Consider the following 22,427-nt stretch of genomic DNA (forward strand, 5'->3'; position numbering starts at 1 on the left):
GTGACTGGGGTATGAAAGGGAGAAAGTCAATCTCAGAAGAAATGAGTATCGCTGGTCTTCAGTGAGAGGGCTGTAGTTACTGGTGGTGAGGGGTGGTGGTGGCGGCGGCAAGGTGACTGGGGTATGAAAGGGAGAAAGTCAATCTCCCTTCTACAAGACCTAGAAACAGGAATTCATTTCGAAGAGCAAATGCCTTCAGAGAAAACTTCAGTCTCCAAAACTTGACCAGAGAGCAAGAAAAAAAATTGTTATGACTTAAAATGGATTCGTTATAACATTTATCCTGTCGAATTCACAAGTCTGGATTTTCCTATTTCTTTCTCTTCCATTGTGTCTAGCTAGAGGTCTACCCTCTCTTTCTAGTCTTTTTTTTTTTTAAGTAACTTCTGAGTAGAGAAGGCCTCTTATGAATTTATAAGTTGGAACCACGTTTTCCTCTGCTGGCTTGTGACGTGTTGGTTCAAAGGTTGGTAAACCATGGCCCATGGCTGTTTTTATAAGTAATTGTCATTGGCTCCCAGCCATGCATCTTTCTTTAGGTACTGCCGATGGTTGCGTTTCACTGTTACAAGGGCAAAGGTGAATCGTTGAGACAGAGACCCATCTGGGTCTGAAACATTTCCCTGTAATTCTTTACAGAAGATATTTGTCCAATCCCTATTTGCTCATTCCTTCACTATCAAGGCAGTAATCTGTCTGCAGGAAAGAAGTGTGTCATCCCCATTTGTTCTGAGATTGTCACCTTGTGGTTGGCAATGATGGGAGTTGGGTAAATTGAAGATGAGTAAATGCTCAGATGATGACTTACATTATTAACTGTCATCAGTCCCAAATCATGTTAGATACTCACTGTGGGAATTCAGGAAAAGAGAAATCTCCCTCTGCCTACTTTGGGACCAAACCCAAAGCAAACTTCCTGCCATCAGATTGATCCCAACTCATAGCAACTCTACAGAACCAGGCAGGCCTGCTCTTTCTAGACTTTGCAAGACTGTAAATCTTTACGGGAGCAGTCAGACTAATCTTTCTCCCCCAGAGTGACTGGTGGGTTTGAACTGCCAGCCTTGAAGGTAGTAGCCCAAGTGACCATTATACCGCCGGGGCTCTTCTTTCTTTGAGGGAGGACTTTCTTATATTTTAGGGGACATTTTCTAAGACAGTTTCCCCCTTCCCCTCCCTGCCTCCACCAGGAGTCCTCCACCACCCTGCTCACTGCCTTTCCCCCCAGCTTCAGGTGGCCGAGACAGGTCATCACTCCTGTGCGGTGTATTGTCCATGGGGTTCTGTGTTCAGACCCTGGAAATTCCATATGTTTGACGCTCCCATGGCCATCTGACTCACAAGCACTGAATCTTCAGTTGAGTCACCTTCTTGGTACCTGGTGCTTGGGCTATCTTTGTGCGTCCTACAGAGGTTTTTCCAGAAGGAAACTGGACAACATAGGGACAAGGGGCACAATCAGTAAACCTTCAAAACCTCTGTCCCTAGCCAGTTTGTCTTCTTTTTTCTGTGAACTCCCTGTGTGATCTTATCCACTCCCACAGCTTCCAGTGGCCATGTGTGCCAAACTCCCCATGGTGTTGCTGCCCTGACCTCTCCCAGTGCCTGCATTTGTACCCAAATCCCTGCTGACCTGGCTCTGGTCATGCTTGGCTCTCCTCTGTCACCCTCACAACCCTCTTGCATATTCACCAAGAGACTGGCCATGCCCCCTTACTCTGTCACAGAGCTGGAAAACTTGAAGTCCCCCATCTCCTCCCTTCTCATCAGTACCTAGCTCTGGGCCTGCCCTGCCTCCCAGCAGTTTAGTAACCAGGACTTCTCATGAGCCAGATGCCCTTCCTTGGTGTCTCTCTTTATTCCCATTCCTTGGGAGCTCACCACAGGCCAGTAGCTGATGATCTGTATAGTTGCCACAGTGAGGTTAAATAAAGCTAGCGTGTCCATGGTGACGCATCTGGAAGGGAGGAGCTAGGATTTGAACCCAGGTACCCGGCTTCAGAGCTCATGCTCCATGTTATCCTGCCTCCCAAGTGAGGCTAAGTTCTGACCTCCGCCTCACCCCACTTCTCCAGTGGCTGAGTTACTAGCCTCTCTTTCTCTCCCACTTAAGTTGGGGAAGTCTGAAATGAACCCAGGCCTTCTCGTTTCCTGTTGTAACTGCCTTCTGTGGAAGTCCAAATCTATGCCACCCTCTGTGACCTGGCCCCACCCGCTTTTCCACCCGCCCTGCCCCCGAGCCCATGGTCCCTGCGCCAGGGTGCTTGTCAAACCCTGTCTGGGTGTGTCCTCAGTACCTCGGCTTCATGTGGGACAGGCTCTCCACGCCCTGCTCAGGAGACTTTCTCCTGACCCCCTGGGGCAGAATCCCAAATCTCCAGCTCTGTGCAGGCCTTTGTTTGTTATCGCAATTGTAGGATCAATTGTAGGATCCAATGGGACCGAGGCCAGGTTGGCTTTCACATGAGTGCCCCCTGGAGAGATTGCACGTGTGTTAGGTGGTGGGCACGCAGTGTGTACTGATGCCTCCATGTGGCTTTATTCTGGGGATTAGAAAATATAGGCAAAGCTTTCTGCCCAGCATGGTGGTCTACAAATAGCAGTGGTTCATAAATCGCAGCTCTAGGTTCTTGTTTGTTATCTCACCCACCCCTCCAAGAGTGTTATTTCTTCCTGAGTCCGGCCTGCATTGACTCCCCAGCACCTGGACCATGATGAGTATTGAACCATCAGAAGTTTTGGCCCCCTGAGGCCACTGCATTATCTTAGCCTTCTTATGCCTTGTGAACATGAGGATGTGAACTGTCAGCATGCCTTTTTGTGGTTATTACCATTTTAAAATGACACCCTCTGTAAGAGTGGGGTGGTGGGTGTGTTTGAGATAAGAGAAATTCACAATGAGCAATTTTGAGATGCATCCTTATAGTGAGAGTGTTGGGTGGCACCAGGTACATTGAATAGGTTTACTTCAGTTGTTCTTCTTAATAACTGTCTCACTCATGGCCATCGAGTGGATCTGACTCAGAGCAGCCCTATGGGACCGAGTAGATCTACCCTTGGCGGTTTCAGAGACTGTAACTCTTGACAGGAGCAGAAAGCCTGGCCTTTCTCCCGCATTAACAGCTGTAGAGTATAGTAATGGTGGCACCTACCTTTTTGTCCCTGTGCTGGGAGCCTTCCCTCCATGACCACATTCATTCTTCATGGTCATCATTCCGGGAGGTCCTGTGAGAATCCTTTTGTGAACAAGGAAACGAGTATCAGATCTGGGCCACACAGTTAGCAGATGGCTGTGCCAGCATGTTTCCTGCACGAGACGGAGGGGCTTTGCTGCTCTGCAGTGCTGCCTCCTTCCCTGGGCAGGCCCCATGGACTTCCCCTGCACAGACATGACCAGCTCTTTCTATACCCATTTTGGTGCTGTGCAACTCAAAACCAGTCTTGTTGATGGTGATGGGTGGGATGCACTGGCTATTGATCAGAAAAGCCAGGAATCTCTGCTTCGTTGTCAAATGACTTTCAAAGTGGACCTAAGACTGAAGAGCTCACACAGTGTAAGTATGTAAGCAAGTCCTATAAAAAGGGATGAGCTATTTTTTCTTAATCATTTTATTGGGGGCTCAGACCACTCTGATCACAATCCATACATGCATCCATTGTGTCAGGCACATTTGGACATTTGTTGCCATCATCATTCTCAAAACACTTTCTACTTGAGCCCTTGGTATCAACTACTCATTTTCCCCCTCCCTCCCTGCCCCTCCTCCCTCATGCACCCTTGATAATTTATAAATTATTATTATTTTGTCATATCTGACACTGTCCGACATCTCCCTTCACCCACTTTTCTGTTGTCCATCTCCCAGGGAGGAGGTTCTATGAAGATGGGATGAGCTATTCTTTAGTTTCGTCTGATGCCTCCCCACCACCTTTGAAATAACATGTGGTCAGAAGGACTCTTGCTCATTTATTTTCGTTAGTGGGGTGTTTCTGAAATTCATGTAGGGGAGCAAGCTTAGATGCTCTGCAGATGGCTGCTGCAAACATCCTCCACTACTTCCAATTAGTAGATGCATGTGTGAGTTGTATGCACGTCTTCTATTTACACGGGGAAGCGTCCCATGTAATTTTATTTTCACACCAAAAGCTCAAGTGTTAAGAGAACATGGTGCTTCAACACCCCCTCAGTTATCAGCTGCAGAGTGGAGGTTGTATGTTGCCACATACAGCTTTCTGAATACATTTCTACATTTGTTACCCGGCAACATTGCTGCATCGGGCCATGAATATTTCTTGGCTCTTACGAGACCCTCCTGGTAGAAGACAGTCTCCTTTTCCTCCGCAGGCGTTTGCAAACCCGTGGAGAGATGGGATGTGGCCTGGGGCTGAGAGGTGGGCAGGTGATGTTGTACTGTTGGCACTGCCTCTGTTAGAGCTCCCTTATACAGAGCAGCTGGCCACAAACCTTCTATTGCTTTTTTTTCTTTAATCACAGTGTCCAAGAAGCACAAGAAAACCAGGTCGGCCAGTAGTAGCCAGTCTCTTAGTGATTATCGTCTTAAAGCGAAAACAGAACAATGAACTCTTCCTCTTCAGGTTATTTTGAGTCATCTCCCCCCTCGTCATACTGTAAGGGCAAATCACTAATACACATGGAGTCATCCTAGGGGCCCATGCTTGCCACTCAGTTCCCACCTATATCGATGCATTATTGAGTTGCCACTAGCCGAATTAGGCCTGTGAGCATGAGGGTGGGAGGCCCCAGGGAGCTGGGTCGGAACATTTCCCCCAATGCCCAACTTGGAAATGCTGGGGATTGTGACGGCTATGAAGGACCAGGCAATGGAACTTTCTGTTACATACGTCACCCAGAGTCAGGGTCTACCCAACAACAGCTAACCAATAACAAGAAGTTTAATCGACAAAGGAAGTGCCCAGTTGGAATGGTAACCACCAAGTGTCCCACTGGAGCCACCTCTTAGCTGATTCTAGCTGTAGGAGCTACTTTGCACAGCCAACAGGATGCATCACAAACACTCTGCACAGAATTTCAGAGTTTCTCTCTTTAGTGGGACACGCACTTTCTGGGTGGTGATCCCTGGACCAAACCCCCACCCCTACCCCCATCTAATGAACCCCTAACTGGCCTGCCCCTTGAAGCCCTTTGCATCTGAAACCCTGGCATTCATGATAGGTTTGAAAGTCCTCAGGGGAAGCCACACATTTCAAGATTCAGGGAAAGCTTACCAAGACCAAAGGCATATTCTACACCTGTAGCTTTTCTTGAAGAATGGTTAGAGAGAAATGTTCCCATGGCAACAGCGTTGAAAGGAGTGATGTGGCATCAACAGGTTCAGCATGCAAAGTCTCGGGGCTGAGCAGCACACGGTACACACACACATCCTTTGAAAGGACCTTGCTCACTTGTGAGACAGAAACCTCCACCCGGGCCTACAAGGTCTGGCCAGGGCAGACTGGGCTTGGGCATGTGGTCTGCCTTTCCTCTGCAGCATCTCTAGGAAAAGGGAGAGACCTTTTCAGTAGACCTGGCCCCTCACTGCCCTGCTGTTATGGAATGAAGTGGACAACTGAGGAGGATGTCTGTCAGGATTCAGCATCCATCATTTAAATGTACTTTTACGTGCTTGGGCCTCCTTTAATGACCCAGGGTATCATTCAAAGGGGGTCTTTTCTGTTGGAGTTCATCTTACTCCTGGCATCATCCCAAAATATCAGAGGAAGCTATAACATTCCTTCGCTGATTTTTAAAATAGATTTTATGCCAACACATATATATACCTGAGAAGGGCTTCCACCTGAGGGTTCCCAATCTGGCTGTTCTGCCGTCTGCTGTTTAAACTTTAAGATGACCCTAACAGGATTGAAGTCCTTAAGCAGGCCAAGGCAACCTCTTCAGAAAAACAAGGTCATGCTACATTTTTTTGGTAAGCAGAGGAATCAACAAAGAGATGTTACATAACTTCTATTTATATCCTCCTTGCTCACTATCTGCAGGCAGACAAGAGTCCCTGAGAAGGGATTTAATGAGCTCTCTGGGCTTGCTCACCTTCCTGAGCTGGTAGGAGCCAGCTTGTTCTCAAATGCGTCAGCAAAGAATCTGGCTGTGGGTGGCTGGCTGGGGTAGGTGGATTGAGTGGTTGCCATGGCGTTCTTTAATTCCCCTGTCTCTCAAGGATCTCACTCCCCTCTCCCCCCTCTCCCCAGACTCCTTCCTATCCCCCACCCCCACCCCTCTTAAAAATCTATGCACTTCCTTGTTTCTCACACCTACTCAAGAATCTGGGAGCTGTCTCCGGAAACCATATTTTTCCTCTCTCCTCTAAGGACTCCCCAAGCCACCAGAAGAGTTTTTTCTCCTTCCAGTGTATTCACCCCCACCCTCCCTATCTGCTTTCCCATGCTGTTTCATAATCAGCCTCCTGAGTGTAAAGGGCTGCCTGAGAGGGGCTAGCTGACTAGCGTTTCCAACCGTCTGCCCTGTGCTCCCCTTCCATCACCGGAACTACTGCTACCAAGTCTGGTCCATTTCAAACCAGAACCAACAGCAGCCCCACTGCTACCAAGTCTGGTCCAACACATGGAAACCACCTACGTTTCAGAGTAGGTTTGCTGGAGGTTTTCTCGGCCGTCAGAAGTATGGCCACAGTGTTCATTAGAGACAAGAATGGCCAGACTTTGTCTCGCGTACTTTGGACATATTTTTAGGAGAGATCGGTCCCTGGGGAAAGACACCATGCAGAGTAAAGTGGAGGGGCAGTGAAAGAGAAAGGCCTGCACCCAGTGGCTGCAACCGTGGGTTCAAACACAGGCACAGTTGTGAAGACGGCTCAGGACCAGGCAATATTTCATTCTGCTGTACTTGGGGTCGCTGTGGGTCAGAACTGATTCTACGACACCTCACTAAAATCTGTCCTGAAACCAATCACCAGGCCTTTACTCTGTGGCACTTCGGGGTGGATTCGAGCTGCCAATTGACAGTCAAGCACAAACTGCCTGCACTTCCTCTGTCAACTATATACATTATAGGTGAACACGAGATGAAGGTGAGAGATGCCTTTGTCTCGCCATGATAATTCCTGGCATGGGGGCGTAGCTTGGGTCACTCCAAGGGGGGCCAGGTTGAAATTACTCAGCCTGCCCTGGAGAGAAGTGTGGAAAAGGGTTTCTGTGAGCTCTGCTTTGCTTGGCTGCCCTGGGAGCGTCCACCTCATCAGGGCTTTGAGCTGGTTTGTTCTGGCTAGACCCCTGGCTTAGCATTTGCATTCATCCCCCACCTCCTTCCCTGAGAGACTGAATCAGAGTCTACTTTTTTAAAAGGTCTTCATTCTGACAGAATCTGTAGGAATCGCTGGGGGATTTTTCTAAAGTGAAGACTGGGATTCCATGTCTCTGGGATGGGAAGGCTCAGTGCCCAGCAGGGGGATCCAACAGGAATGAGCCTATTTGAGGCCCAGAGCCACCTGCAGCTGGGCTGCTTTGATGGTGGCCAGGAGACCTTGGGAATGGCTTTTCACCCTCAGTGAGGTTCCCACTCAGAGCAGAGGTGTTTGGGAGAAGTAATCGGAGAGAAATGAGGACCTAATGCCTGGGGCTTAAGTGGAGAGGAAACGTTTTGAGAATGATGAGGGCAGTGAATGTACAAATGCGCTTTACACAATTGATGTGTGTATGGATTGTGATAAGAGTTGTATGCGCCCCTAATAAAATGATTTTAAAAAAAAGAAAAGAATAAGTAGTTCCGGCAAGGATAGGCTTGAAAACTACAAAAGCCTAAGCCCACCCCCATCCTGCTCTTATGCAACCTTGAGTTGCAGTAGCCTGTTGGAATAATCCGAGGCCAGCCAATGTCTGCTTATTAACTTCTGTAAAAGACGTCTGCATGAAATATCCCCAGATTCCAGGCCGTGGACGTCATCCTCCCTCCCACAAGCAACGGAGGGACTTTCCCTGTGGTAATCAGCCAGCACACTTCACTTCATGGTTGACCTTCGTTTCTCATTAGGAGCTGCCTGCAGCCTGGTTCCCAGGCGGAGGGCAATACAGACACCTCTAGCCCTCAGAGCAGAGCCAGACTCTGAGGACATCTGTTCTTCACGGCTGGTTTCTCCCCTCTCCACGGCATCCCGTCATGGGCAATCCCTGCTGCTCCCGTTTCCCCAGGTCCTCTGTCAGAGGATTTGGGACGTTTCTCCCTGTATCCTGTGCTGGACTTTCAATTTGTCAGTTAGGTGTCCCGGACACGGACACAGGAGGCTATGTTGTCCTGTGTTGGCTGACTGGTTTCCATGCCACTTACTCTTAGAATACAGTATTTTTTAAAATTCTAATTTCATTGCTATTCAAGGAGACTGGGCTTCGACTGCCCTCACTGTGGGGGAAATGCCAGCCCCCCATAACTAATCGCGGGTTTGATAAGCACAATTGTATGGTTAAAATATATATATATATAGTCCATGTGGAGATGGGAGACCAGAGGGCAGGCGAGAGGGGGAGGGGAAGGAGGACAAGGGAACAGGGGAGAGAGGATCAGAGAGAAGAGGGAGCCGACAAGAGGCCAAGGGGGAGCTGGAGAGCCCTCTTTATTGCTAACCCAGGCTTATATACCTTTGGGGGTGGCATGCAAGCCCCCTAATTACAGGTAAAGACATGTCACAGGAAGGGATCAAAACTATAGGTAATACAGTAATACGAGGACAATCTAGGGATATACATGCAATAGGAAGAGGAGGGATTGGGGGTATACATGTGACAAGAAGGGCGGATCCTAGATTCAGGATGGCAGCCTAACTTTGGATGTCCCTGAGTCGGTTTGATCTGTTTTCTGGATCTCCATAGAAACCATTATCACTAGGATGTAAACCCCACCTACAGGGACCGGGCTAATGGTCACAAGTCTTTAGGGAGAAGTAACCCATTGTCCTTAACAGCAGGGCATGGGGCCTACTTGTGGTGGGATCAGATAGTAGTCTGGCAACTGACTGCCTTCAGGGAGGTAACTTGACAATCACTTACCATTAGTTGCAAGCAGTGTCCTAAGTCTAACATATATTTGGGGGAGATGACTTGGGAGAAATCTTTCTGTTTCCCACACCTACAATACAGTGTTTGGGAGATGTGTTTTTACTAGTCTCCTCGCAACAGAAGCCCATACACTGTTCAGTCCATAGCTGGTAGTTACACACCCGCATATGACTGTCCTGCCTGCTTCTCTGCTAATAATGTAGGTGGCCGTCTCCAGGGTCAGACTGGTTAACAGTAAACAAGCTGGATCTAGGGTCCTCAGCCAGTCTGAGCTAATCACAGAGTTATGCACAGAGTCCCCTGGTAAGCACTTGGGAGATGAGGACCCCACGCGCAGCTCACCTGGAGACTGGTCCTTTGGCAGCTTCTGCTTTCCACATCTGGTAAGACTTGGCACTTTCCATACTGCAGTTTGTGGCCATTGAGTTAAAAACACCATCTGCCAACAATGCAGAACTCAACTTCAATGTTTGGGAATTGTGCCTCTTTGGGGATCACTGTCCTCTGCTTATCAGATGTTGTTGTCAGCTCCCACTGAGCTGGCCCCTCCTCGTGACCCTACATAATAGAGCAAAATGCTGCTGGCCCCAGTCACTTCAGTGAGCCATGGTGGAGCTGACCACAGTGCTATGTAGGATTTTCACTGGCTGTATTTCACAAGGAGACCTCCCGGTTTTTCTCCCTGGCCTGTCTTCTGCTGGAAGCTGTTCAGCATCCCAGCAGCACACAGCCTCCACAGAGAGATGGGCAGGTGGTGGCTGAGCCTGAGGAGCATCAGCTGGAACTACTCCGAGTTTCCTGCCCGGAAGGGGAGAGTTGTGCCACTGCGGCCTGCTCCGTGATATTAACATGGTAATACTCAGGAGCACCGGGTATGTGTTGGGCACCAGAACAGTCGGAATGAGAGAGACACAGTCCCTGCCCTGAAGGAGCTTAGGGGCCAGTGGCACGGCAGACAATCAACCAATTCACAAATAAAGGAAATGCATAAATAGCACATTGAAGAAAGGTGCTGCAAAGAAGCAGGGTGCAGATATGGTAGGGAGCCTCCTGAGAGTGGTCCTGGAAAGCTGCTCAGGGGAGGTGTCATTTAAATGAGAAGAGAGTCGGCCATGTAAAGATCAGATAACAAGAAAAGTTTGAGACAAACCTGGTGGCCAGGGCTTGGCACACTGTAGGAGGTGAAAGGAGGCCAGTGTGGACCCGAGGCCCCACAAGTTTGAGGGGAGCCTGGTGGTGCCTGCTTGACCCGCACTTGTCATCAGGTGGAAGGCTGGGTTAGGCGATCTCCGGAGTTCTGCCATCCCTTCTCAGTGCCTCCAAAGGGCACCGAGTTGGCTCTGGCCTGTAGCCTGCTTGGATCCTCACGGCCAAGGCTAGGGCCACAATACATTAAGAAGTACTTACCCAGATGAGTGCTGTGTCATTTCACCCCCTGATCCCCATCCACTTGGTCATCTGTAGGCTTTACTGTCAGACTCCGGAGAGGGAAGCTACCCGAGGGACCGGCACCTGGTGAGATGGGCCTGCAGGCTGGGGAGAGATGAGAGGTCTGGGATGCTTCAGCTGGGGGCCACCAGACTATGTTCAACTGAGGGCAGGACTGAGAGGGCTGGGCCTGCCTGTGGGAGGCGCTCCCTCTGCTGGGTGTGTCACTGCATGAGAGGCCAGTGTGGAGGCTTGGGTTTGAGGTTTATGCCTTTGGATTGTCACGTGGACTTTATGGCAGGTTTGTTGAGGGTAGGAAAGGTAAAGTGTCACTTTATTGAGGCACGGAATGCTGGTCTTTTACCCACTGCCCCAGACAAAGGCCCAGGGTCTCTTTAGCAGTCACTACCTGGCCCTGGTAGCCACCCTAGCGCACATTTGCCCCTCTGTATGTGTGTCTGCTAAATAGTGCAATTGGGATCATTAAATATCTGTCCTTTTGCAGACAGACTCAGTGCTAAAGTCATGTCTGTCCAGATGTTTCCTCCTTGCTAAGCATGTGCTCTGAGTTGCCAGACTGTTTGGACAAGCACAGGAAGTTAGTGTGCAAAGGACTATTATTAACACGGACCCTTTGCATGTTGGGTTCCCTGAAGAAGCCAGACAGTGAGTGTGTAGTTATTACCCCACAGCAGTGCAGATGGACATAAGATTAGGAAGATGCAGCACACGATCACTGTTCTTACTTCCCATGTCTGCTTCAGGCCTTTGTCTCAACAGCACAGTGTCAGCCCCCTATACAGTGGAAGGAGCAGCACCTGAGCCAGCCAGGTGCCCAGGCTCAGCACCTGGCCCCACCTGGTGTGTTAAGGGCTCAGTCTGCCCTTCAGTTCTGCTGCCAGCAGCTCCTTGGGATGGAGATTTCCAAGTGCCTTCTGTATCTTTCTCTAGGTCTAGGCATACAAGAGGCCCAACAGGAAGACTTCAGCATCCTCCTTGACATCAGTCATACGAGGGGTTTTGTAGGCGAGCCGAGATGAAGCTTGGGAGTTTCACTGGGGCCATGAGATGATCCTTCTCTACAAATCAGCTGTGCAGAGCATCCTTAGCTGCTGCCCGGCTCCTATAGCCCCAGGCACACGCTGCAGGTTGTTGGTGTTCTTTCTACTGGTGTAGACATTCTATTAGCCCACTGAGGACTTTAACTAAAGTTCTTCCTGCTGTCTAATCAAAGCCTTGTAACTTTTAATAAGCCTCGTGTTGACTTGAGCAGCAAGCAAACCAATTTAAGAATAGAGATCGAGGCAGATTACCAAGAAGGTCCCCCTCTTTCCGACCCCCGCTTCAACCACCAAGCTCACTGCCATGGAACCAATTCTGACTCGTGGCGACCCTGTGGGGCAGGGCAGACCTGCCCTTGGATTTCAGAGGCTGAGTAGAAAGCCTCCTCTTTCTTTCATAAAGCAGCTGGTAGTTTCAAATTGCTGACCACGCTCAACATGTAACCACTATGCAACCAGGGCTCACTTCTGACCCCTCCTACTTCCAGCAAAAAAAAAAAAAGGTTTTAAAAAATCTGTGCCACTGGTATTTCACATACTGCATGGGTTCACATAGTGGACAGGTCTCAGTGTAGCTTCTAGACTGACAGTCCAGGAAGAAAGGCCTGAAAATCACATTGACGAGTAAAAACTAGGGATCACAACAAACTACTCCTTGATACATTGCTGGAGGAGGAGCCCCCTCCATGGGGAGGCAAGCAGAATACATGGGGGCCACAACCATGGACCCACATATGCCAGCAGCCTCGAAGATCCTGCAGGGCTGGGCCATTCTTGGTCACCAGGATGTACATGTGTCACCGGAAGGAGAGGTGACTGGGTGACACTCACAACCGGTTCCTATTTTCCACTGGCCATTCTTGTTTCCTTCCGGAAGCTCTGCCATTTTCCTGTCGTGTCTGTGGCTGAAAGAGACTGAGAGCCATGCCAGTGTAGCCCATGGAAGAGGCCAGCTTGGCCTTGATAAGAAGGGTTGATCACTGGACCCAGAGAAAATGAGTCTCCTTATGTTTTTGTTCCAGAGTAAGATGTGTCCCTGGTCCTCCACAATGGCCCCACCCACCTCTGACTTCGCTTGTCACCTGCTCGCCAGCTACTGCTGGCAGCTTCTGTGCACAGGCAGGGATTTTGTAAGAAAACAACACCTTTTAATTTTATTTTCTTTAGGAAGTACTAAGATGAGATGTTGAGATGTTGATTCTTTGAGATGTTGTTGATGAAGATGTGTGAAGCTGTTAGCATTTTGCTCCATACCAGCGGGAACCCATACTGCTGACTACACTAGTCCAGAGCTTTCATAGCAAGCACAGTTCCTTCCCCTGGGCATAGGGAGACAGGTAGCGAGAGGTGGTCTGTTTCCCCTAGGGCAGCGGATCTCCACATTCCTAATGCCACGACCCTTTAATACAGTTCCTCATGTTGTGGTGTGACCGCCCAACCATAGAATTATTTTCGTTGCTACTTTATAATTGTAATTTTGCTACTGTTATGAATCAGGTGACCCCTGCGAAGGGGCCGTTCGCCCACCAAAGGGGTCGCAACCCACAGGTTGAGCACCGCTGCTCTAGGGAGAAGAGGGTTTCTTCCAGACAAAGTTGGGCTTTGCTGCTTGCTCAAAATGAAATGGATTCACCTTGAAATGCATCATTAAGGTCTTCTGCTTTGGCCCTGACCCTGGAGCCCTGGCTGTTGCCTGGAGCCCAATGGCAGGTTTTTCCGAGTGAAGTTCTCCATGCCTTCCACACCTGCTTCTCTCAGGCCTTGGGAGCCAGCAGTGCACCAGCCACGTGGCCTTCAGTCCTGCCCTGCCAGGGCAGAGTGGTTGCCACCAGGGCATTTTGTCTCCATATCGGCAAGAAGCTGAATTCTGCACGCTGAATTCGCTTTCAGTGTTCTTCCTCACACCTATATGGTTTCTGAACTCACTACACTCGGGACACTCTCAGAGAGACTGCTTAGCTCAGAGCTTAAAGGTAGTATTTAAAATCCATGAAAACTGGCAAAAAGTTCCTTCTTTGAGTGTGAAAAATGGTGTGGCAGAGTCATCTGACCTCTAGCTTTCTGTGGGGGGGGGGGGAGAGTTACCATTAGTATCGGCCCAAGGCTGATTCCTGTGGGACAGAGATCAGACATACCTCAACCTCCCAACCTTTTTATTAATTCTGCCACCAACTGTCCCTCCCAAGGCACGCTTCTCCTCTGCTAGGTTTGTTCATTTGTGGCATTGGGCACTTACAGACTGTACTCAGAATTTGGGGGGTTATTAGGGAAATAATAGGTTACAACAACCCAAGGTCAAAAATTATTCAATTAAGGGAGCTTCTTCTCAGCCTTGTGCTTGCAAAGACAAACCTCTGGCCAAAGACAAACATCCTTGGCCCTCTTGGGCTGGCCTGGCCTCTGCCCTGGTTGAGTAAGTGGTACAGAGCATTTTAGCCCTGCCAATCAGTGCCTGATGGCATCCTACTCCACCAGTACACCTCTGCCTGAAGGTTCTAGCTCTGTGGATTGGAAAGCCCACAGCATCATCTCCTGCCAGTTTTCTAACTCTGCTGCCACAGCTGCCTTGCTGCTGCTGCTGCTCCTGCTGCTGCTTGCCTCCTCTCACTATCTACAGTATCACACCTATTTTTCTCTCCTCTCTGTCTCCTGGGTCCAGGAGGCTCCCAGCACAGGAACCCTGGGTTTAAAGATGCACTCCGCTCCCATCTCTTCTTGGTGGATGTGCGGTTCCTGAAACCTGCTTCTAGGATGGTTTATTTTAAGCCTATCAGACTGGCAGAATGTATCAATCCCTTTGTCAGATTTGCCTCACCCCCCACAAGGTCTCATGGGCATCATTTACATTATTAGCAAGTTATCCAGTCCCCTTGGCAGGTCACAAGCACCTCACTTGTCTCCCCTACCCAGTTACTTGGTAGGAGTTACAAGGACTATGGCTAAGAAGGACCATGTTAAGTCATTCATTGCACCACAAGCCACCCACTGACCCTTCTAGCCATTGGCCATGTTATTTGAAGGATTTGCTTCCCCCTTCCAGTCACTGTGCTAGTCTAAAACTATAATAATGACTTGCTTGGTAAGGCAGAGTCCTCAGGGAAAGGTTACTCAGGTACCAGCCCTTCAGGTCTGCTCCAGGTGTCCATTTGATCTCCCAAAATTGTCTGGTTTTCGCCTTCCCTGGCCTCTGATAACATTTAACCTAAAGAAGATTATTCCCTTGCTCTGAGCCTCACAAGGTATCTGTATAGTAAAACCTGTAAGGGACTTTGCGTTTGGCTACTGTACTTCATTCTGGCAGTGCCCCCACCCCCTTAGTAGTTTTCTCTGTGTGTATGTTTTATAATTACGGTTGACCTTGCTACAATAAATACTTAGAGTTGAATTATATAGTTTTACCAACATCTTCCTGTACCTTCTCTTCCTCAAACCCGTTAGGAAAAGAGGGAGCTCTTCAGTGGGGATCCTTTCTCGCCTCCCTCATTTTGAGTGTCCGTATTGGTGAAGTAGTTGCTCGTTGGGCTGCGATCCACATGCTCAGCATCAGCAGCCCCTCAGAAGAAAACTAGGTGTTCCACTCCCGGCAACAGTAGTAGTTTTGGAAACCCACAAGGGGTCACTATGAGTCAGCATTGACTAAATGGAAGTGAGTTGTTTGGTTTTTATATTTACTCGACTCTCCTTATGGACACCATTTTAGATAGCTAATGTAAAATTATCCTTCTCTGTCAACTCAGTACTTGGAGAAGAAGTGTGTCTTCTTTCCTTTCTCTGAAGCATCTCTGATTCATTCCAGTGTTGTCATCTTTTCCACCACTTCATTGTTCTTCCAATTCATGTGTATATGGTTTGGGGCCTCTGGATGGGGGGAACCAGGAGGCCTTGGCCCCATAGCAATTACTTTGTTTAAATGGCCACACACACCCCACCTCCCCAGCCCTTCCAGAAGTGGCTTTTGTATCCTCCATTTCTCCATCTGCCTGCTACTGTAGCATCTCACTGCCATTAAGTCAATACCAACTCACAGTGGCCCTATTGAACACGGTTGAAACTTTTGGGAGTTACCGAGACTGTAACTCTTTACAGCAGTAGAAAGCCTCATCTCTCTCCCTCAGAGCAGCTGGTGATTTCAAACTGCTGACCTTGCATTTAGCCCAACACTTATCCTACAGTACCAGAGCATAACATTTCTTTTCTCTTTAGCCATTACAGATCATAACAAGTAACTATTTAAAAATTAGAAGTTTCATTTCATATATATATATATTTCTTTCTCTTATAAAGTCCCATGTTTCTGTGAGTCTGAAGCTACTGCCACAAATCCGCATCTGACATCAACCTTAATAATGGTGGAGTCATTTGCTCTCCGCTACCATTAGCATCATCCCAAGGCTAGCTATTTCCTAATGCAGAGATTAGATACACTTCTACCTGCCAATCTTTTTATTAATTCTGATACTAAATGTCCCTCCCACAATACTCTCTTCGCCTTTTCTGGGTTCCATCATTTGTTGCAGTGGCTACTCAGAACTTGCAGGCCATAGTTTTACAGTTAAGGGGTTTTACTAGAGAAGTGAAAAGTTAACAATTCTGGATCAGAAAAAACTAAGGATAGAGCTTTTAATCAAGACGTCTTAAATAATAATAATTTATAATTTATCAAGAGGTCATGAGGGTGGGAGGAGAGAGGGATGGAGAAAAGAGGAGCTGATACCAAGTGCTCACATCGAAAGTAAATACTTAGAAAATAATGATGGCAACATATATACAAATATGCTTGATACAATTGATGTATGGATTGTTATAAGAGCCCCCAATAAAACGATCTTTTAATAAAAACAGACACCATCTTCTCAGTTGTGCTTGCGGCAGGCCTCTCTCTGGTCCTCATCTTCCTCGCGTTTTGTGTATCTTAGGCCTTTGGGGCTGTCCTGGCTTCTGCCCTACTCACACAAATATTTTTAGCCCTGCCAGTAAGTGCCTGGAGGCATCCAACTCTGCCAGTAAGCCTTGACCCAAATTTGCCCAGCTCTGGCTCGATGAGTCAGTAAGCCCACTGCGCTAGTTCCTGCTAGTCTGCTTCCACCTTTTCTTTGCCACTGCTGCTCTGTATCTCTGGTGATACGCCTGTTTTCTAGGGCCAGGAGGGACAGGGACATAGACAGGGACCCTATGCCTAAAGGACGTGTTCAGCTCCTGTCTTTTCCTTGGTGGTAGTCACGTACACCTCTCCTCTTCTACAATGGCTCCTTGGGAAAGGCTAAATTAACCTATTCCCACATTAATATAACATATACCTTATTTGCATGGTCCCACCCCCACAATGGTGCTACAAGCCTTATTTACATTATTAGTACATTATCCAATTTCTTTGGTGGGCCACAAGCACCTCATTTGCATAGTCCTACTCAGTTATTAGTGAGAGTTATGAAAACTGTGACTCGAAAAACCAAACCAAACTCGCTGCTCTTGAGTCAATATTGATTCATAGAAACCGTCCTGAGGGTTTCCGAGACTATACCTGTCTATCTGCCATGGAGATGTTGGTGGTTTCAAACTGCCAACCATGCAGATCACAGCCCAGCCTGTAACCACTGCACCAACAGGGCTTCTTTATGACTCGAAAGGCCATTAAATAATTTGCTGTACTACAGAGTGAGCAGTAGTGAATTCCAGAAGGTTCTAATCTTAATGTCCATTTTACTAATTATTAAACCCTTTTGTGCATCAAAGGAGCCCTGGTGGCACAGTGGGTTAAGCATAGAACAATTAGCCAAAAGGTCAGGTGTCCAAACCCACCAACTACTGCAAAAGAAAGATGAGGCAGGGCGCAAGTGAGATTAAGCAGATAGAACATGTGACTAGCTAATAAGTAGCCAAGGCTAGAACTTAGGTTTCCTGGTTTCCAGTTTGCAGTCTCACTGAGCCTATCATACATATATAAATGTGTTTATATATGTGTGTATGTATATTTTATGTATATATAACATATACAAGCCATATATAAAAATATGTCTTTGCTAAGTGCATATATACCAAATATAAATATGTAAATGTCTTTTATGACCTAGTCTGTGACTCATTGTCTGTTGATTGTTATCATTGGTTTCTAAGAAAAGGATGCTGGACCTGTAGCATTCACTATGTAGCAATGGTTTTATTAACCACGTGTATCCCCTAGCACAGTGATTCTCAACCTTCCTAATGTCCCAACACTTTAATACAGTTCCTCATGTTGTGGTGAGCCCCCCACCATAAAATTATTTTCGTTGTTACTTCATAACTGTAATTTTGTTACTGTTATAAATCAAGTGACCCCTGTGAAAGGATCATTTGATCCCCCAAAGGGTCCTGACCCACCGGTTGAGAACTGCTGCCTTAGCACCAGGGGGTGGGGGGGGCTGGAGTCTATATTGTGGTGTAGGAAAATTGAGGCATTTCACATGTGTAACACAGCTATTTATTTACTGTGAAAATAACCCAAACCAAACCAAGTCCACGGTCACTGAGTCAATTCTTACTCAAAGCGACTCCGTGGGACTAAGGAACACTACCCCGTCGGTTCCCAAGCCTGTAGAGCTTTACAGCAGCAGACCGCCTCATCTTTCTCCCACAGAGCAGCTGGTGGGTTCGAACTTCCAGCCTTTCCATTAGCCGCTGAGCACCAAGGCTCCTTCACTATGCAAATAGTGTCTGTAGAACTGAGGGACTTGGGGAGGGGAGTGGACTATAAAATGTCAGAAGGCATTTCGAGTAAGACAGACTTGCTCCAAGGAGCATTATGGAGCTGAACAGAGTGCTTGGACTGCGGCAGCAGACAAATGGGCCTGAGTCCTGGGCACCCGCAGCTTCCTGGCCATGCGACTTTACACATTAGTTCACTTTTTTGAGCCTCCGCTCGCTCATCTGTACCCTGAGGGCAATAGTAGCACCTATCTCGAAGGGCAGATTGAGGTTGGGATGACATGATGTATATGAAGTATTTCTACAGCACCTGGCAAATAGGAAACGTTCAATCACCATTCGCTATCATAATCTAGGTGGTGCAAGTGCTGGTGTTCTCGACTGCTAACCTACTGAATTTGAATCTGCCCAGCAGTATCACAGAAGATAGTTCTGGCTATCTGCTTCCATAGAAGGGTGATGCCTAAGAAGCCCGTATAGAGCACAATTCTAACGTATAACATATGGGATGGCCGGGAGTTGGAATCAATGAGGGGACGTCAGTGGGTGGTGTGACCAGTTAGCACACTTGGCTTAACCATTTGAAGACTGGAGACTTGAGTCTACCCAGGGGCCCCTTTGCGGAAAGGCCTAGTGATCTACTTCTGAGAACCAGCCGTTGGAAACCATGGAGCACAGTGCTGCGCTGTCACAGAGCGGCTCACTGTGAGTCAGCATCTACTCCCCTCTAACTGGGGTTTACTTTAAAAGAAATATATGGGGGCGCAAGAGGGCTTGTGTGGCGCATCGGTAAGAGGCCGCAGTAGCAGCCACTGTGTGAGGGAGCCATGAAACACTATGAGGTGGAGATCCTGGACGGGAAGACACGGGAGAAGCTGTGCTTCCTGGACAAGGTGGAACCCCACGCCACCATCGCAGAGATCAAGAACCTTTTCACCAAGAGCCATCCGCAGTGGTACCCTGCCTGCCAGTCCCTCCGCCTGGACCCCAAGGGTAAGTCCCTGAAGGATGAGGATGTTCTACAGAAGCTGCCTGTGGGCACCACGGCCATGCTCTACTTCCGGGACCTCGGGGCCCAGATCAGCTGGGTGACGGTGTTCCTGACAGAGTATGCAGGGCCCCTCTTCATCTACCTGCTCTTCTACTTCCGGGTGCCCTTCATCTACGGCCACAAATATGACTTCGCGTCCAGCCGACACACAGTGGTGCACCTCGCCTGTATCTGCCACTCATTCCACTACGTGAAACGTCTGCTGGAGACGATCTTTGTGCACCGCTTCTCGCACGGCACCATGCCCCTCCGCAACATCTTCAAGAATTGCACGTACTACTGGGGCTTCGCGGCCTGGATGGCCTATTACATTAACCACCCTCTCTACACGCCGCCCACCCACGGAGCACAGCAGGTGAAGCTGGCACTTGCCATCCTTGTGATCTGCCAACTTGGCAACTTCTCCATCCACATGGCCCTGCGGAACCTGCGGCCAGCAGGGTCCAAGGCCAGGAAGATCCCCTTCCCCACCAAGAATCCGTTCACGTGGCTCTTCCTGCTGGTGTCCTGCCCCAACTACACCTAAGAGGTCGGCTCCTGGATTGGCTTCACCATCATGACCCAGTGTCTCCCAGTGGCTCTCTTCTCCCTGGTGGGCTTCATCCAGATGACCATCTGGGCCAAGGGCAAGCACAGAAGCTACCTGAAGGAGTTCCACAACTACCCGCCCCTGCGCTCACCAATCATAGAATTTTCCCACACATTTTTTTGAAGTCCTGTTTGGGTGTAATTTAAAGAGTGGGAGTCCGGGAACCCTAGTGGAGCATTGATTAGAGTCCTATGAATGCTCTGAGGGAGAAAGATGAGGTGGTTTGCTTCTGTAGAGATTACAGCCTCGGAAACCCCATGGAACAGGTCTACTCTGCCCTTTAGGGCTGATGCGAGTCAGAATCCATTCAGTGGCAGAGAATTTGATTGGGGGTTTGGCGTCGATGTGTCCATCAATCGCAGGTATAGGAAGAGAGCCAAGGTAAATCTTGCACTTGGGTAGCCACGGACGTCACTCCGTTGCCCAGAGAACTGGGCAGGAATGGATCGAGCCAGTTGGGATGAGCCTGTGCCAAGGTTCTGGGGTGTCAGAGGCTGCAGTGAAAAGAGAAAAATAGGAAGTCTGCAGAGAAGAGCCTTCCTCAGCCTCCGCAGACATGGACATTGGTTCACTGCTCAGCACAGGCACATTTTCTAAATTTTGCGTAGCCTTAGCCTGAGAACTTTGTTCCTCCAGCATCAGAGAAATAGATGTCGAGCGGAGTGTCAGTGCTGTACTGGCCAGGGTCTTGTCGTGTGAACCCCACACCCGGAATAAAAACTCTCATCCTCTGGGACCTTGCAAGGCCCAGAGGGGGTGCTTCTAAAAGATGGAGCAACCACAGGGTGGTCACACATGCATTTTAAGAAGAATACAAGTTCAGCAGTTGGGACGCTCAGCCCTGGTCAGCCCTGTGCCCACCAAGCTCAGCACTAGGTCATATGCATCTCTGCTTCCTGCTGCTGTTGCCCCTGCCTGTGGCTGAGACGCCCTCCGAGAGACATTCCTGTGGGCAGGCGGCTCTGTGTTCCGGGGGTGCTAGAATCCTTAGAGCCCCAAGCCTGCCTTTCTCCTGAACTCTGGGCAGAATGGCTTCTTGACAAGGAAGCTGCCCATTTGCTTGGCTACCCTGGGTGTTTCTTATGCATGAGGAAGGTTTGTGTTCCCACCCATCATTCTTCACCCCAGGACCCTTGCCTGCATAGGATAGTTGGGGCTGTGGCCTCTTGTACTTAAAGGATATTCACCTTACTCACTTCCTTCCAAGCTGTTTACAGCAAGTCCCTACCCATGAGGGCACCCCTGGTCTCTGAAGCCAGGAAGGCATGTCACGAGCCCTAATCTGGTTCTGTGTGAGTTAGTGGTGAGTGAGTGAGTGAAGGGGGGATGACTGGCAAGCTGGGGAAAGAATGCCATCATTGCCTTTGCTGCTGAGTGGTTACAGCCCTGGATGAGGCCCAGGTGTGCAGAGTTGGCTGCTCCATTGGGCTTTCCAGGCTGGGACCTTCCAGAAGCATACCACCAGGCCCCTCTTCTAAGACACCTCTGGGTAGTGGAGGCACCCACCAACTTCTTAGCTTAGAATAAAGTGCTGGACCATGTGCACAACCCAGGGTCTCCCAGAAAAACAGAACGTGGTTATTTGTGAGGCTGATTGAAAGGGTCATGATATTATTGTGGGCAATCTAAGGTCTGTCTGAACCAAGTTCAGGCTGCCCAGGAAGGAAAATTGTGCCTGCTTGGCGATTGCCATAGAGACCGGATCCTCTCTTCTGGCCATAATGTGAAGTCGGCCTGTTCTTTCAACTTGTAACCTTGTACTGTCCAAAGGGACAAAGGACCTGGCTTGACTCATCAGGGGGAGAAGACCCGGTGACCTTGGCAAGGCCCTTTTCCCTCCCAGGGCTCAGTTCCTCACCTCTGAAATGTCAAGGGTGAGCTAGACTGTGGTTTTCAAACGGTGTTCTGTGGGGCCCTGGTATCCCAAGGATGGCCTTCGATAGCAAGAAGGGTGCCGCTGCCCTGCCCCCAGCCCTTTTCAGACAGAGCAGCTGTGCCTATCTCTCTCTGAAATGCTGGGCCATTCTCAAGGATGAAGTGTGCAAGCAGGGAGGAAGGAGGATTCCCTCCTGGGGACAGTGTTTGGAAACAGCTGGAATGGAGTGCTTACACACACACACACTCTCTCTCTCTCTCTCTCTCTCTCTCTCTCTCTCTCTTTCTCCGATCTTACTCTTTACCTTTCTCTAAACTTGGCTTCTGGTAGTAGGCCCAGCATCTGCCGGCTGGCCCCCCACTGCCTCAGAGCCCTATGCAGATGGCCCCAGCCAGCAGTCACTTCCTCCCCTGCTGTCTAGGTGGACGCTGTGCATCTGCCCTCAAAGCAGCCTCCTCCATGTCCTTTGTCCCTGAGACTTCTCATCATGGGCTAGTCTTTGCATTTGTTTAAATACATGTGACAGAGAGAGAGCACTGAGTGAAGGGCCGTGAGGTTGCCCTGGCTCTGCCACCAGTCACCTGACCTCTGTCACCCCGCGCTCTGCTCTGAAGCCTGATGGGTTTATGAACTATGGTCTCTCCTGGCAATCTCCTAAGGTGCAGATGAGGCCACGTCTGTGAAAAGGATGTTGGA

General features: G+C 49.0%; 2 protein-coding genes across 2 annotated transcripts in view; both read left to right on the plus strand.

Annotated features, from left to right (window-relative positions):
- The window catches only part of ITPR1 (inositol 1,4,5-trisphosphate receptor type 1), a 413,260-nt gene that overhangs the window by 296,428 nt on the left and 94,405 nt on the right, over nucleotides 1-22,427 (plus strand). The gene's annotated exons all lie outside the window — the stretch shown is intronic.
- Nucleotides 18,982-19,978, plus strand: LOC105979648 (very-long-chain enoyl-CoA reductase-like). The gene is given in 1 exon segment (XM_045285621.1): nucleotides 18,982-19,978. A coding segment is annotated over 1 exon segment (936 nt). The 5' UTR covers nucleotides 18,982-19,042.

This window comes from Echinops telfairi, unplaced genomic scaffold (assembly GCF_000313985.2).
Source record: "Echinops telfairi isolate 266 unplaced genomic scaffold, ASM31398v2 ScPeMD7_7474;HRSCAF=8512, whole genome shotgun sequence".
NCBI classification, from domain to species: domain Eukaryota; kingdom Metazoa; phylum Chordata; class Mammalia; order Afrosoricida; family Tenrecidae; genus Echinops; species Echinops telfairi.